General features: G+C 37.4%; 1 protein-coding gene across 1 annotated transcript; it reads left to right on the top strand.

Moving 5' to 3' along the window:
• The first annotated feature begins 4,118 nt into the window (after positions 1–4,118).
• On the top strand, positions 4,119–17,450 carry LOC110764898 (uncharacterized). Its single transcript, XM_088244027.1, has 13 exons — positions 4,119–4,356; positions 4,452–4,664; positions 7,778–8,119; positions 8,526–9,716; positions 9,831–10,158; positions 10,327–10,582; positions 10,667–10,883; positions 11,044–11,396; positions 11,504–12,016; positions 12,201–13,407; positions 13,629–13,982; positions 14,136–14,373; positions 14,524–17,450. The coding sequence occupies exons 1-13, from the start codon at positions 4,267–4,269 to the stop codon at positions 17,277–17,279; spliced, it is 8,058 nt and encodes a 2,685-aa protein (XP_088100153.1). The 5' UTR covers positions 4,119–4,266; the 3' UTR covers positions 17,280–17,450.
• Positions 17,451–17,652: the final 202 nt, after the last annotated feature.

Here is a 17,652-nt window from a genome sequence, read left to right as displayed (position 1 = left end):
ACAAGAAAAAACAAGAAATAACTCAAGCAAATAAGTTCCCAAGTTCAATTAGATTAATGGATTGATTCTAGCTAAAGTATGATTAAGCCATGGTGTTTGGTCATAACCTTGTGTTCCTAATTCCCTAATTTGATCATTTGTTGTCTAACCTAAAACTAAGCATTAGGAACCCATTAAGCATAGAAGAACAATTTAAACAACCAAGCATGTATCTAATCCCTGTTGTCGAATGTCCATACATACTCTTCCTATTCATAGTTCAATTCGAATTAAAGCATGGTGTCTACTCTTAATTCAAACCAAGATAGCTAACATGCAAGCCTAAATGGTGATCAATCATTCAAACTAGCATATTAACTTATAAGCATAATGAATAAGAACAAAAATCATAATTGAAACTTGGAAACTAATTAAACTTGAATACTTAAGAAAGAATGTACATTACAAATAAAAGTAAAGTAGAACTTGAAAAACTTAAGGAGAATTTCAGCACAAATATTTCATTACAACAATTGAAAACTAGAAAGGAAACTAAGAGAATTTGAGGGAGAGAAGGGAAGGGAGCTCTAGAGAAGTGTTTGAGAGCTCCCCCCTTGGGGTGTGATTTGAAGCTTGAAGGCTTCTCTATTTATAGGGCTAAGAGGGAGGAACATCATGATGGATTCCCACACCATCCTTCATCTTTTGCTGCACCTCAAGCATCTTCACATGGGTTCAAAGGTGATCAGTTGTGGCTGCCTTTGCTGCCAACCCATGTGGTTGCCTTTTGGTTGCCAACCCATGTGGTTGCCTTTTGGTTGCTGAAAAACGAGTTTTCTGAACCAGTCTTGGTGTAGGAAGGCCAGAGGTTTCAAAACGTATCCAATGGTGCTCAAATTTGGATATGTTATACTAGACACCCATTGGAACAACTTCTATGAAGAAAGTATTCCCATCGGAGCAGTAGAAGTGTGCGTTTTGGGCCTTGCAAGTTGGCAGCCGAACAGAGACTGGAATTGACTTCATTTCATTTCTTTGCTTTACATGCATGCACATGCTTTCTCTATAATAACTCCAGCATGTACCAACTTGATCCTTTAGAATTTCATAGCTGGAATGCCTCCCCACTTCACTCATTATGTTGGATCCAAAGTCAGTTGCAGCATGGGTGAGGCACATGGCTTAAAGGAGGAGACAAGGCTCAAAGCTGGAAGCTGCAAATCCTCCTCAGCATGGTTCAGTGTTGGACGGGCTGAGCACTCCACAAATGTCCAATTGGGCTGAAATTTGGATATGTTGTAGTAGACACCCATTGGAACAAGTTTCATGAAGATCTTCACCTCATTCGAGCCCCATAGCATGCTGATCCAAGGCCAAGAAGTTGACCTACGAAATTGGGCTGGAAAGGGGTTGTAGCCAAAATGTGTTTGTCTTTAAGCTCATATTCCTCATATGCCAATCAGCCCTTAACATGCATGGATTGCATCAAATTTTATCTCTTGCTATCTTAACCTACAAAACACACAAACATAGGTAAGTGACTCAAAATAAAGAGAAACTAAGCAAAATCACTAAGTAAAGAAGGCATGCAAGTGTATGAAATTATGGACTTATCAAATAGAAAATGAATTAAAAGCACAAGTTTAACTCAATAACATAACCAAATCATAAGCTAGAAGGGTACAAAATGATATACAATTATGAACCGATCAGAATTCAAAATCATTAGTAAAATTTGCAAATCCTACTGAAATCCATTACACTAAAATCCTATAATTACAATATATTAAAATCCCAATTGAAAATGAATTCTATAATTGTTTATGATTTGATAATTACGATAGAAATGCATTCCTATCATCTCTTATTCTCGTGCTTCAGTGTTGCGTCATTTTGGTTGTTGAATCAAAGATTTTAATTAGTTTTATGGGTTATGTATGATTCTCTTTATATCAATTTAACTTGTTGTTATGTTTGGTCACTGAAGAGGATTTATCCATATTTGGCCCCATATAGTGGCTTTATACTTGTTTCTCTTCCTATTATCAATAAAATATTATTGTTTTTTATAATAAAAAAAAAATCTCTCTATTTGCGGTCTTTTTAATGCCAGCTGCCCTAACTATGTGAGGGGGATTGTTAAACCTCATTAAAATGAATAGTTAAAACTTAAAGCTTAAGTGATGTTACACCTATCAGAGAGAATAGAGATAAGGAATAAAGAGGAAGAAGAAGATTAAAAAAAAAAAAAAGAGAGGAGAGAGAGATAAGGGATAAACGCAGAAAAAGAAAAGGAAAGAGAGAGAGAAGAGAGAAGAGAGAAGAGAGAAGAGAGAAGGAAAGGAAAACAAAAAGGAGAGAGAAGAAAAGGAAAACAAAAAGGAAGAATAAAAAACAAAGAGGAGAGAGAGAAGAGTGAACTAGGGGAGAGGAAATGAAGTGTTGAAATGAAGCCTGTGATCACACAATAAAAAATAGAAATTCGCAATTAATCCATATAATGCAACTTCGTAATGGAGAACGACCCTCCATTTATATATCACCTCTCTAATTGAGTGGACTCCATTGTATTGGTGGGTTCCACCTCTATTAGAAAGGTGGTACACATGATGGTATGCAAATGTGGTATGTTTAGCATTACTCTTGAAAAAGAAAACACGTGAAAGTAAATATAGAAGAGAATTCAAATTCTCAAATACAATAATATTTATCTTGTTTTTATTTATTTTAAACGTAATCCCTATATCTAATGGGTTATTCATTTTTTTGTGAACGTTGTGATGCATGTAGACCGATCACTAGGAAGAGAACATGCCTGCGTCGTAAGCAGACATACATAATACTATATATTTTAAGATATTCGATATAATTAACTTTAATTTATATATATAGTTTTTGAAATAATGATTAAAATACGTACGAAAGTATATATGATGATTGTTTTGGTCCTTTGAAAACTAGAAAATTGAGTGTTCCTTTCTTCGTAGATGTATTGTCAAGGGTTTCTTTTCGAAAGCTAGCTTATTACAAAGCAGAACTATACATATGATCATGATGTATATGTATATATGGCAGAAGAAATAGTAGTAGTTGCGTAAAACCTAGCTAGGTCATGGAGCAGTCAGTTCAGAACAATATCTGATTGCAGCCTTTGCAAAAACGATTGTTGTTGGTGAATTCATATTTAAAGTGACGATTTGCAGGTGGGCTACTACCACCCTCCTAGTATGAGGCTAATGCTGTGCTCAAAATTAATAAAGGACCCACATGTACGAATCGACAACTACTCTTAAATTTGCGTGGATGATTTCCTAACTAGTTGAGTTGTAATTTTGGAAGACCAAACCTCAGCAACTTTGGTAGACATTTAGGAAGGAATTAGCTTGTGTTTGAGTTTTTTTTTTTGGTTGGGGTGCTTTTAGCATTGAAAGATGACAAAAAATAAGATGACTAAAAAAAAAAAGATGACAAAAAAATTGCAATCCAAAGTTACATGTAAAAAATAGATAGGGGATGCGCGATCTGAATGATTTTTTAAGAATAAGCGATAGTTTTTATTGATAAATAAACCAAAATATAAAGCAATTATGCGGGTAAATTTTAATTATTCTTTTAAATTTTTTTTGGGAGATGATTTTCCCACTCCCCTTTTCTTCACTTACACTTCTTTTTGCTTTTTAATATTTTTTTTAATTAATTTTGTTCTTTCTCTTTCCTATTCTATCCTTACCCTACATTAATTTCATTTTTACTTCACTTTTATATTATTTCGTTTTCTTTATACTTAATTTTCCAACTTACACTCCATTTTGAATGCTTTACCATTTTATACCTTTTGCTTTATATATATAGATTTATGAATAACTTTTTATAAAACAAATATGATGGATGATCCCTACGTCATCCTATGACGTCATGACGAAGGCTCTTCTTATTTTTTAAGGTCAAATGGTGGGGGGGTGGGGGTGGGGGGGACCAAGTTCAAAAGATCTTCAACACATGGCATGATGGCAGTGCTCGTTCTATTACAACTTTACAAGATTCCTAGACTTCTCTTTTCCTCGTTTCTTTTTCTTTTGTGATTGACACTGATCATATATATATATATATACTAGCTTTGTGGCTAAGATATCCAACATCCTTTTATCTCGATTAAAGTGGGTTTTTGTGAACTGGGTTCCAAAGCATATATGCTTTTCTTTCTTTACACTGAATGCGTATAAGCCTAGTGTAGGAGGTATTTTGTTGGGGGGAAGAGAGAGAGAGAGAGAGAGTAACTGAGAGGAGATGATGGAAGCTAGAACAGACCGTATCACTGATATTGTGTTTTCTTGGTCGCTTGAAGACATTTTCAATGAAAATCTTTACAAGGAGCAGGTATTATTTCATCCAGTTTGTTAACGTTTTCTCATGAATAATGTTATCTACAGGTTTGCCAGACTTAGTCTGAACTTTTATTAGTACTGTTTCAGGTGCAAAAAATCCCTGAATCATTTGATTCGGTTCAGCATTACTTTTCTTCTTATTTATATCCTTTGTTGGAAGAAACTCGAGCACAGGTGCATTCAAGTATGGAAACCATTGACAGAGCACCATCTGCTGAAGTTGTTGGTTGTGAAGAATGCAATCCTTATGGCCCTTATGGGGAAAATGTATATGATATCAAGGTTGATTGCTGGAGAAACTATTGGAAGTTGTCCAGCGTGCCAGCATTGTATTGGAAGTTGTCCAGCGTTTTTTGTTTGTCTGTGTATTCCCGTTCCCCATGTAGTTCTCTTTCTTGTGTTTAGGAACTATTTGTATAGAAGGTTGTTCTTAATTAAAGGGGCTGCCGTTTACCTTCCCTAAGTCTCATGTAGGAGGGTTTGTCTCCTTTATATTCATCTCTGCACAATTGTAATAGATTATGATTTGATAATACAAAATACAACTCTTTAGAAATTCAATATGGTATCAGAGCAGGGAAAATAATCTGCTTCTGCGTTACTTCTATCTGATCTCCTTCAACCTTCAAAATGGCTGAAGATAATCCTTTTGGGTCTGAAGCAGAAAGTTCACAAGTTCCTTCATCCGTGAATTTGTCTGAGGTGGATGTAAATCCAAATCAAAGATTAAGCTCAGTCTTGTTGAATGAGTTTAACTACTTGCCCTGGTCGAGAGCAGTATCTCTTGCTCTAGGAGGAAGGTCCAAGTTAGGATTCATAAATGGAAGCATCGAAGCCCCTGATGCTTCTTCATCAACTTATGAATCCTGGCTTAGCAAAGATCAGCTGGTTATGTCGTGGCTCCTAAATTCTATGGAACGTAAACTAGCTGAAATATTCAGTTACTCTGAATCATCATCCAAGCTATGGGAGACTGTCAAGGAAATGTACAGCAGTCAGAACAATGCTGCACGCGTTTTCCAATTGAAGAAGGACATCTCCAACCTGCAACAAGAAGGAAAGCCTTTTGTACAACTTCTAGGTAGCATGAAGAGCATGTGGAATGAGCTGGAAACATATCGCCCGCATACAACTGATGCTTCTACGTTACTAAAGAGGGCTGAAGAAGACAAGATATTTCAACTCTTGTCCAGTCTTGACTCAGAATATGAAGACCTACGAAGCCACATACTCATGAACACCGAACTCCCTTCCTTCACCAGTGTATGTTCAACTATTCAACGTGAAGAAGTACGTAGAAAAGTCATGAACATTGGTACAAAGGCCAATGTATCTGAAGCAAGGGCTTATCTAACCAACGAGAGGAAGTACAGAGGGAAGCATCCAAACTTGAAGTGCCAACACTGTAACTACCCTGGTCATGTTAAGGAGACATGTTGGATTTTGCACCCAGAATTAAAACCTAATTTCATGAAAGAAAACAAGGGCTCACAAAGGCTGAATCGTACTACACACAGAGCCAACCATGCATCTGTCTCCATCTTCAATGGATCTGATACACTCAAGAACTTCACAGCAAATCCAACTGCACTTATAAATGAGTTTGCATCGTATCTTCAAAGCAAAAATGGAGGGGCTGGAAGTAACCATACAACCAGTATTGAAGATGGAAACTCGTCAGCGTTGCTAGGCAAGTTTGCTGGTTTTCTGGCAGACACTGAACACATACCTCAACAAGACAGGCAAGGTGTCATGAATGCTTTCAAAACTGCTCTTAATGTAAATATGTTGCATGATTTTTGGGTTGTAGATTCGGGTGCCACAGATCACATGACCAACCATGTGTCTAAGTTTCATAAGTTTGAAAAATTATCAAAACCTTCTCAAGTCTCAATTGCAAATGGTGAGGGTGCTGATGTCTTGGGAAAGGGAAAAATTAATTTGATGTCAGATAAAATTGAGTCAGTGGCCTTATATGTTCCTTCCTTTCCATTTCAACTGCTATCTGTGGGAAAAATCACCAATAACTTGAATTGTTTAGCCATCTTCTCTCCTCACAATGTCATTTTTCAGGATTGTGTCACCAAGAAGACGATTGGTGAAGGGTTTTTTCTAGATGGCCTCTATTACATATCAAAGAGCAGTCCCAGAGTTTTTCAAGCCAAGTCCACCTCGCTTCAAGATAACCAATTGTGGCATCAACGTTTAGCTCATCCTTCGCAACCTATTTTGTCAACCTTGTTGCCAAACCTAGGGAAGGATTCCATTTCATGTGAAACCTGCCATATGTCTAAGGCCACTAGACTACCTTTTAGCTCATCTTTATCCAGGGCTAGTAAGATGTTTGAACTTGTTCATTCGGATGTATGGGGGCCAACGAGTGAATCTTTTGATGGTTTTAAGTATTTTGTAATTTTTGTGGATGATTTCTCTAGAGCCACATGGTTGTACCTTTTAAAGTCTAAAAACGAAGTTATGGAAGTGTTTAAGGATTTTCATAATCTTGTTACAAACCATTTCTCTTCTCAAATTCAAACCTTAAGGTCTGACAATGGCACCGAATATATGTCCCATGTCATGACACAATATTTGAGCAATCATGGCATCATGCATCAAACAAGTTGTGTTGGCACTCCTCAACAAAATGGCATAGCGGAAAGAAAAAACCGTGATTTACTTGAAAAAACTAGAGCTTTAATGCTACAAATGAATGTACCAAAGAGATTTTGGTCTCAAGGAGTCATGGCAGCGGCTTACCTCATTAATAGACTACCTAGCCGAGTCTTGGGCTTTAAATCTCCCATAGAGGTCATGAAAGGAAGAAAAGTTGATATTTCACATCTTAGAGTCTTTGGTTGTATTTGTTTTGTTCATGTCCAACCTCATCATCGAGATAAATTGGACCCTAGAGCTGTTAAATGCATCTTTCTTGGTTATTCATCAACACAAAAGGGATATAAGTGTTATAATCCCCAACTGAGAAAAATGATTGTGTCTAAAGATGTTCGATTCCATGAAACTAATCCTTTTTACAGCAAGTTACTTGAAACCACAATTCAAGGGGAGTGTGTCTTGGATTTGTTTCCTCTACCAAGAATTGAGCTCAACATTCCTTATGCTTCAACAAATAAAAGTCTCAGTGTACCATTCACTGAGAGTAACAATGAAGCCACTCAGCCTGATGAGACACTGCATGAGGATGGTGACAACCAAGGTGAACTTCAAGATGTATCTGAAGATTTGAATGAGTGTGAGACAACACTTGCAGCACCACGACGCAATCCTATGCGTGATAGACAACCCCCCACAAGGTTTCAAGGAGGGTTTGTCTCCTTTATATTCATCTCTGCACAATTGTAATAGATTATGATTTGATAATACAAAATACAACTCTTTAGAAATTCAATAGAAACAGGTTCAATGATCGTGGCAAGGAACCATACAAAACTTTGCCCGGGGATCTTTTTGTCTTAGCAGATGCCAAACCCGAAACGGTTTCTGATTTACAAAGGGTAGGGACAGGGAGGTCCTCTTGGGCTTTTGTTTCAGTCACAAATGTCCCAGAAAATGAGGACGAGGATGACATTGACAGTACTTCTCTTTATTTTAGAGTCAAGGCATCCAAAGATATCACTCATACATCACTATTTTTGGTTTTCCTGGTGAATTTAATTCCTAATAGCAGAATATTGAAAGCATTGCACATGTCCGGAAATCTGAAGATTATCAAGGAAGTTTTGTGCACCGATTCTGTGGTAAGACCTTAGGTTTTGTATCGCATTGCATTCACTAAAATGAGACCTATTACATGATGCAAGATGTAATGTAATACTCACCACACATCATAGATCATACCAAAATATAAATGTCTTTTCATAACTAAATATAATAATCTTTAAAGTTTAACAAGAAAAATGGCATTTTCTTTTCCTTCTTTTTATCTTTGGATCAAAGTTTCCTTCCTGTGTTTATCTGTGACACTCAGTTATGCAATGACATATTTTCTCCCATCAATTTATTCCCATGACATAACTAAATATGTTATGATTCCATTGGTTTTTTCAAAAAGGAGGGGGGGTGGGGAGGGGGAATATCTGTTATTATACTTCAGAATTGACATTTGTTTTTTGGGGTGATTGCAAATCTTATGCTTGCTAACAGGCTCAGAAAAACAATTATCTCTGTTCTGAAACGAATGATGACATCCGGGATAAGTGGTTAGTTGAGAGTTCATCATCAGGATTGAATGAGTCCCAAACTGGGGCAGTTTTGGCCTGCCTTGAAATGCTGCGTTGGGATTCCAAGTCTACCGTGCAACTTATATGGGGTGCACCCGGGACAGGAAAAACTAAAACCACGGCGATGCTTCTTTTTACTCTGTTACGGATGAACTGTAGGACTCTAATTTGTGCCCCAACGAATGTTGCAATAACTGAAGTTGCTTCTTGTGTTCTAAAGATGGTAACTGAAGCAAAGTCCAATTCTTTGGGGGAAATTCTTCTATTTGGGAATAAGGAGCGACTCAAAGTTGGTCCACACATTGAAGATATATATTTGAATTACCGTGTCAAAAGGCTGGTTGAGTGCTTGGGGCCAGTGACTGGTTGGAGTATTTGCTTCGCTTCAATGATAGGTTTTCTTGAAGATTGTGTTTCTCATTACCATATTTTCTTGGAAAATGAGTTGAGCAATGAGAAAGAACATGATGGTGTTAGTGAAATGAAAGAGAAAGAATGCAGAACTGACACTCAAGTTATCAAGGGGAAGTGTAAATCATTTGTTGAATTTTTCAGAGATAGATTTGTTTCTACTGCATTACCGCTAAGACGTTGCATTTCTACCTTCTGTACCCATATAGCCAAAAATTACTTTTTGGCACATACTTTCCAAAATATGATTTCGCTCATAGGCTTATTAGATTCCATTGAATCATTATTGTTGGATGGTGACTTTGTTTCTGAAGCATTGGAACACCTTTGCTCTTGTTCAGAAGTTGAAGATGTGCCAGAGTCATTTGTAGATGACTCATTTCTGCTGTGCATGAAGAGAAAAGAATGCTTTTCAGTATTACGTACTCTACAGCATTCTCTTAGTGGACTTGACCTTCCAAATTTTAGGAATGGAGAATCTCTAAAGGAATTCTGTTTTCAAAGGGCTTCCTTAATTTTTTGCACTGCGTCGAGTTCGTATAAGCTGCATAGAGTGGCGATGGAGCCACTGACCATTGTTGTTATTGATGAAGCTGCACAATTGAAAGAGTGTGAATCAACAATACCCCTGCAACTTCCAGGTGTGAAGCATGCTGTTCTTGTTGGTGATGAATGTCAGTTACCAGCTACGGTGAACAGCAATGTACGTTGATAGTACTTGGTCATACATGTGTCTATATATATCCTTTGTTTCTCTTATTGCAATTTTTCATTCCACTTTCCTTTGCGCTTATACCTAACTTGTTTTCTTCCATAGGTTTCTGTTGAGGCTGGTTTTTCAAGAAGCTTGTTTGAGAGGTTGAGCTCAATGGGCCACTCAAAACACCTTCTGAATATGCAATACAGAATGCATCCCTCAATAAGTTTGTTCCCAAATTCAAATTTCTATAACAACCAGATCCTAGACGCTCCAAATGTTAAAAAAAGAAGTCATGAGAAACACTATCTTCCAGGGTCAATGTTTGGTCCCTTTTCTTTTATAAATGTAATTGGTGGAAGAGAGGAGAAGGATGAGGATGGACGTAGTAGAAAGAATATGGTCGAGGTTGCTATTATTCTGAAATTACTGCGGAAGCTGTACAAAGGTATGCATATATGTCTAGCTGCTGAGTCATGTTCATGTTCTCAATTGAATATTTTCAATGATTTTGATTTCCATGTGGTTTATTTTATATGCTTGTAAGGTTGATTGAACTGTAAGAAATGTTAAAATCTGTGTAATAATTTTTCTCTTCATAAATGTTTTGGTACAGAATGGATTGTTTCAAAACAGAAACTCAGTATTGGGGTGGTATCACCGTATGCTGCTCAAGTAGTTGCAGTTCAGGACAAACTTCGACAGAGGTATGACAAGATTGATGGCTTTACAGTGAAGGTGAAGACGGTTGATGGGTTCCAGGGTGGGGAAGATGACATAATTATTGTGTCCACTGTACGATCTACTATTCATCAATCCATTGATTTCATATCAAAACCGCAAAGAGTTAATGTCGCTCTTACAAGGGCTAGGTATGGTTTTATGTGAACTTGTATGTTTTTGCATCATTGTTGATAAGTTTGGTGAAAATAACTACTCTTCCCTAATGACTTTAGGCATTGCCTTTGGATTCTGGGAAATGAAAGAACTCTATCTGATAGGGAATCTGTTTGGAATGCCTTGGTCCTTGATGCCAAACGTCGTCAATGCTTCTTGAATGCTGATGAAGACAAGGATTTGGCCGGGGCCATATTAGAGGTGAAGAAAGAATTCGGCCAATTTGATGATTTGCTTAATCCTGACAGCATATTTTTTAGAAGTTCTAGATGGAAGGTAATCTGTAGATTTTTTCTCGCCTTAATTTCCAAGAAATCCCTGTTCTCAAACTTTTCAATATTTGTTCTGATATTGGACTTTCTATCAGATACATACAAAGCGTTTTTATATATTTCATTTTACAAATTTTGTTCTTCCCCCAATCCATTACTTTTAGGTACTTTTCAGTGATAACTTTCTGAAGTCATTCAAAAAGCTGAAGTCAATCCGTTTAAAGAAGTCTGTATTAAATCTTCTGCTGAAGCTTTCCACTGGTTGGAGACCTAAGAAGCCAAATGTAGGGACAATTTGTGGAAGCTATTCACAAATCTTGAGGAAATATATGGTTGAAGGTCTATACATTGTTTGCACAACTGATATTGCAAAGGATGTGAAATACATTCAAATATTGAAGATTTGGGACTTATTGCCTCTAGAGGATATTTCAAAATTGGTAAACCGTCTAGAGAGTATTTTGAAAAGATATACAGATGATTTTATCAATCGGTGCAAGGAAAAATGTCTTGAGGGGTATGTTGTTTTGCATTCTCGTGTTTTGAAATTCTAAAGATACAAATAATTCTTCATGTTTTGAAATTCTAAAGTAACTTTTACTTTTCGTTGTCATTTGTGACCAGTGATTTGGAAGTTCCCAAGAGCTGGCCACCCTCTTTGGACATTGTCCGATTCAAGGATCTTAGCATCACTGAAAACCGGAGTGATTTAGTTGGTGATAATGATTCTGATGGTAGAAGTTATGTTGAGAATTCACAGGTCAGCGAGAGTTTGTTGCTCATGAAATTTTACTCCTTGTCATCTGGTGTAGTAAACCACTTGCTGTCTGACCGTGAGGGTAGAGAGTTGGATCTTCCATTCGAAGTCACAGACCAGGAAATGGAGATTATTCTTTATCGTAAAAGTAGCTTTATAGTTGGACGGTCAGGAACCGGGAAGACCACGGTTTTAACCATGAAATTGTTTCAGAATGAACAGTGTTACCAATTGGCAATGCAAGGATGCCTTAGTAGTCAAAATAGCATGGTTGAGCAGAGTTCTTCAGCTACTAAGGGAAGAAATCTACACCAGCTTTTTGTGACCGTGAGTCCTAAACTGTGTTTTGCCATCAAGCAACATGTTTTAAACTTAAAAAGGTACTTGGATTATTCAACAAAAAGATACTGCATTTTTATTTTCTTTTGTTTGGTTGCAGGGTATTCTATTGTGAATCATGATACAATATTATTCTTGAAGGATACATCAGGAATCTTTATTTCTGTTGCTCAAGCGAAATTTTCTTTCTTGTTCCACAAGTTGCTAACTTTCGTATATTCGCAGTTTTGCATGTGGTGGAAGTGATTCAACTGAAAAGAGTTTGATTGATATGGCTGATTTTGATGAGGAGGAAGCCCAATTCAAGGATATCAAGGATTCATTTCATGATATTCCTCCCAATTCTTACCCTCTTGTCATAACATTCCATAAGTTCTTGATGATGCTTGATGGAACACTGGGGAACTCATACTTTGAAAGATTCCTTGATGCAACAAAAATTACACACGGTCAATTGCAAAGTTCAAGATCAGTTGCTTTACAGACCTTTATAAGGACAAAGGAGGTTAAGTATGAGAGATTCAGTTCATCTTATTGGCCCCATTTTAATATCCAGTTAACAAAGAAGCTCGATGCTTCAAGAGTCTTTATAGAGATAATGTCTCATATTAAAGGTGGTTTGGGAGCCATGGAAGCAGGTGATGGTAAACTCAATCATGACGACTATGTTCAATTGTCCGAGGGCCGGGGTTCCAATTTAAGCAACCAAAAGAGAGAAGAAATATACGATATATTTCAGGCTTATGAAAAAATGAAGATGGAAAATGGTGAATTTGATATGGCTGATTTTGTAATTGATCTTCACCGTCGTCTCAGGCATGAAAAATATGGGGGTGATCAAATGGACTTTGTTTATATTGATGAGGTCCAAGATCTCACAATGAGTCAAATTGCTCTCTTTAAACATATGTGCATCAACAATATTGATGAGGGTTTTATTTTTTCTGGGGATACAGCACAAACAATTGCAAGGGGTATTGATTTTCGGTTCCAAGATATACGACATTTGTTCCACAAGAAGTTTGTGTTGGAATCAAGAAGCAATAAGCTTGAAGAAAGAAAAGAAAAGGGACAAATTTCAAAAATGTTTCATTTGACTCAAAATTTCCGTACCCATGCTGGTATACTAAAGTTATCACAGAGCATTATTGAACTGATTTATCGTTTTTTTCCCCACTCTATAGATGTTTTAGACCCTGAAACCAGTCTTATTTATGGGGAAGCTCCAGTTTTGCTTGAATCTGGAGAAAATGAAAATGCAATCATAAAAATATTTGGAAATAGTGCAACTGTTACTGGAAATATAGTTGGCTTCGGTGCAGAGCAGGTTATTTTGGTGCGAGATGATGGTGCCAGGAAAGATGTTTCCATGTTTGTTGGGAAGCATGCTCTTGTCCTCACCATTGTGGAGTGCAAGGGCCTTGAGTTCCAGGTATTTTTTTTAAAGCCATAGAGAATCTATTATCAGAGTAGCATGATCTGATATTTTCTCCTTTTCCCTTGCAAAATTTTTTGTGGCTAGTTTTCCCAACGGAATCCAGTTAGATACCGGCTTCACATTAGAAAATGATGGTTTACTGCTGCTGCACTGTATATTAAATATTTACTATGTTTTTTAAGTTTTGATTTCTATTTTTTTGGTAACATTCATAGGACGTACTCTTGTACAACTTTTTTGGCTCATCACCACTGAAAAACCAATGGAGGGTCATATATGATTACATGAAGGAACGAGATTTACTTGACTCAACATTACCAAAGGGCTTTCCAAGTTTCAATGAAGCTAGGCACAACATCCTATGCTCTGAATTGAAGCAATTATATGTTGCTGTTACTCGTACGAGACAGAGATTGTGGGTTTGTGAGAATGTAGAAGAGCTCTCCAAACCGATGTTTGACTATTGGAAGAAGAAATGTCTTGTACAAGTTAGGCAACTGGATGATTCACTTGCACAGGCAATGCAAGTTGCAAGCAGTCCAGAGGAGTGGAAATCACGGGGAATTAAGGTTTGCATAATTTTCTCCTTGTAACAATAATTAAGATGAATAGTGATCATGAAAAGGAGCGATAAACAATTGAAGGCTTAATTCATATTGTTCTTATTGTCATCATCATTATAATCCTTTTTTTAATTACAAGCATCATGCTGTTACTCGCAGCTATATCATGAACATAACTATGAAATGGCCACAATGTGCTTTGAGAGAGGTGGTGATACGTATTGGGAAAGAAGGTCCAAAGCTGCCGGGCTTAAAGCTATCGCTGACCGTATGCGAACTTCAAATCCTGAAGAGGCCAATTCCATTCTTAGGGAAGCTGCTGAAATATTTGATGCTATAGGCAAGGCAGATTCCGCTGCGAGATGCTTTTCTGATTTGGGCGAATATGAAAGAGCAGGTATGACTATTTAACATATGTTATCTTTAGCCCGTATTTCTTGTTTCAAGTACAAGGTTTTATTTCACCATCATTTACAATCTTGCACCCCTGCCTGTAATGTTATGTACTTCCACTTAATGTTGAAACCTCTGGACTTTATTGGTACAGCTAGGATTTATTTGGATAAATGTGGCGTACCTGATCTGGAAAGAGCTGGGGAATGTTTTTCTCTAGCCGGATGCTATAAAGATGCTGCGGATGTGTATGCTAGGGGCAATTATTTCTTCGAGTGTCTCACTGTTTGTTCCAAAGGAAAACTGTTTCAAATGGGTTTGCAATACATCAAGTATTGGAAACAGCATGCAATAGAGGATGGCGTTGTTGCCAGAAGAGGTGAAGGAATAGATAAAATTGAACAAGAATATCTGGAGAGCTGCGCATCCCACTATTATGAGTTGAAAGATAACAGATCCATGATGAACTTTGTTAAAGCGTTTCATTCGATTATTTTGATGCGGAACTTTTTGAAGAAGTTGGGTCTCCTTGATGAGCTTCTTTTGTTGGAAGAAGAATTTGGAAACTATCTTGAAGCTGCGGACATTGCGAAGCTGAAAGGCGATATTCTACTCGAAGCTGGTTTCCTTGGAAAGGCAGGCAAGTTCAGAGAAGCATCATTACACATTCTATTCTATGTGCTTGCAAACTCTCTTTGGTCACATGGCAGAAAGGGCTGGCCCATACAACAGTTTTCACATAAGGAGGAGCTTTTATCAAAAGCCAAGTCATTTGCTAAGAATGAAACAGAAAGCTTTTATGAGCTTGTTTGCACTGAGGTTGACATTTTGTTAAATGAGCAGAGTAACTTGGCCTTGATAAAAAATTATATGAATGTTTGTCAGAGGCATAAGAGTACTAGAGGTGAATTATTATCTGCTCGAAAAATATTGGATGCTCATATTTCTTCAAGCGCCAATAAGTATGTGTGGGAAAAGGATTTGGTTGATGGGGATCTGATAATGCGTTCAGAAGGAAAAATATCTGAAAATCAGGTATCTATAGATTCACTGATATATTTCTGGATTTTTTGGAAGGATAAAATTGCTTTCATAATTGAATATCTCGGATGCCTTGAAAACCAAGATGCTAATGATTACAGAAGGTACGGAGAGCTTTGTTTGGATTACTTAGGAGTGTGGAGGTTGTATCATAATCTTACTCCAGTCTATGTCTTACTCATATCTGATGCTGATTGGGTTCGAGGTCTGGACAAAAGACATTTTAGAAATCACGGGAAGTTGGTCTCCATTAGTGTTCACCAGCTTGTCTCAGCTGCTCGTATTTATTGGAGTTCAGAAATGCTCTCTGTTGGCGTGAAAGTTTTGGAGAAGCTTGAAAATCTTTACAAGTTTCCAATAAAAAATGCTGATGATGCAGTGTTCTGCCAAAGCAGGTGTCTTACCCATATTTGTGAGATCTCAGAATATCTTTTGCAATCAAAATGTTTGAAGCTAAGGAATCAAGATTCCGAGAGATTGCAGAAATGTGTAAAGTTTTCTACTGATACTGTTGTTGCGAATATATTTCCTTCGGATTGGAGGAATTCATTGAGGGAGAATATGATTGCTCTTAGAAGAACTGATGCTTTAAAGAATGCGCTGAAACAAGTAATAGTTGAGTATACCAGCTCGAAGAAGGTGCTGTCTTTTGGGCAGATTGGAAGGCTTGCAATGGTTATTCTCGGGTCCAGTAAGCTGAATAATAGTGAACTATACGAGAAGCTTGTGGTAAAACTGGACTGCCACCAGCCATGGAAGGCTTTCATTGAGAAACTATGTGGAAATATTGTCCCTGGAAACACCAGTGAAGAACCGAGAGAGGTGTCTATAATGTTGAAGTTGTATGGAGCTTTAGTTGATACTTATTATGCGAACTGGAGGGTGGTTCGTGATTACATATCACCTGGTTGCTTTTTGTACCTTGTAGAGCGCCTTCTGATTTGGGCAACTTGCTTTCAAGGTTATGCTATCACTACAAGTTCTTGCTTTGTTGAGTGGCTCATATACCAAGAAGAAGATACCAACGTAAGTTCCATAGTTGGCGGTGATGTGCAACGATCTTTAATTGACATCCTTCATTTTGTGATTTATGTGGTTAAGGGGTGTATTTTTAATAAGGAGGACATGGTTGAATGGATTAAAAAGACCGACTCAAATTGGAAGAACAATTATTCTCAACTCATGTTGAGATTTGTTGTCGTGTTATGCTTGGTTTATTTAAATTTTGGCATGGGTCTAGATGAACTCTATGATTTGCTGGGAAGGGACTATATCACTGAGCAGCTGCCATGGGAATTTTATGGCGCCCTTAAGAGTGGGAGGAGACACAAATCTCTTAATATAAATACGAGGCTGCTAGCTGCAGCTTTTCAAAAGATAGGTAATACTTTGGTAATTGCAAGTTTCGGGTCCGATTGTTCAAGGTTCTTATGTTCAGATGTCATCTTTGTTGACATGAAGGCCAACCATTCCAGGGATTACATACAGAGAAAATTGTTTCCTAAACAGCCACCTGTCCTACAAGTTTCCCAAGCTACATCTGTTGAAGCAGGAGGTAATAATTCTTGCAGTCGTGTGCTTCATGCAACCAATTCCAATTATGAGGAAGGGAAGAGTTCTGAGATCCTGCCATCCAACTATGGTGTGGTGGAACCTTTTGAGACTGGTGCTGTATCTGATAAGAGTGATGATGCCGTTGGGGGCAGAGACAGCCACAATACAGATGAGGAAAGTCGGATATCCAAAGAGTCAAATCCAAAGTCTAAGCAAGCAGATGCTGTGGCTTCTGGCAGTAATGAAACTGGAAACAAGGGGAAGAAAAAGGGCAAGCATTACAAGAAACCCAAGAAGAAAGGAGGCAAAAAGTAGCCATCACATGCTAATATATTATAATTATATATTTGCTACGTGAATGAATCTTGTTATGTATGAAATTGATGGTTTTTATGATGTATATAATAATAATACATCAGACAAATTATCTTGTCTTACGTATGAACTTGATGTTGCGATGTCATGTTAGTGATGATTCCTGGATGATGCATGGGCTTAAAGCAGAGCTAGGCAAGGGCGGAACCACACTAAGGTAGCCCAGTGTGGTTTTTTAAGAAAAAAAATATAAAATCCTTATTTTCACTTTCAATGTCTAAGTAAATATCTTTGTCATTTTACTTTTATTTATTTTTATACTAGCCTCTCCGCACACGCTTCTGCGCTTGCGAGAGGCTTTTTTAAAAAGTTT

This window comes from Prunus avium, chromosome 1, assembly GCF_965620075.1.
Source record: "Prunus avium chromosome 1, drPruAviu1.hap1.1, whole genome shotgun sequence".
In the NCBI taxonomy this organism is placed as follows: Eukaryota; Viridiplantae; Streptophyta; class Magnoliopsida; order Rosales; family Rosaceae; genus Prunus; species Prunus avium.
Note: the sequence above shows the minus strand (reverse complement) of the source record. Positions and strands in the feature narration are given on the sequence as shown.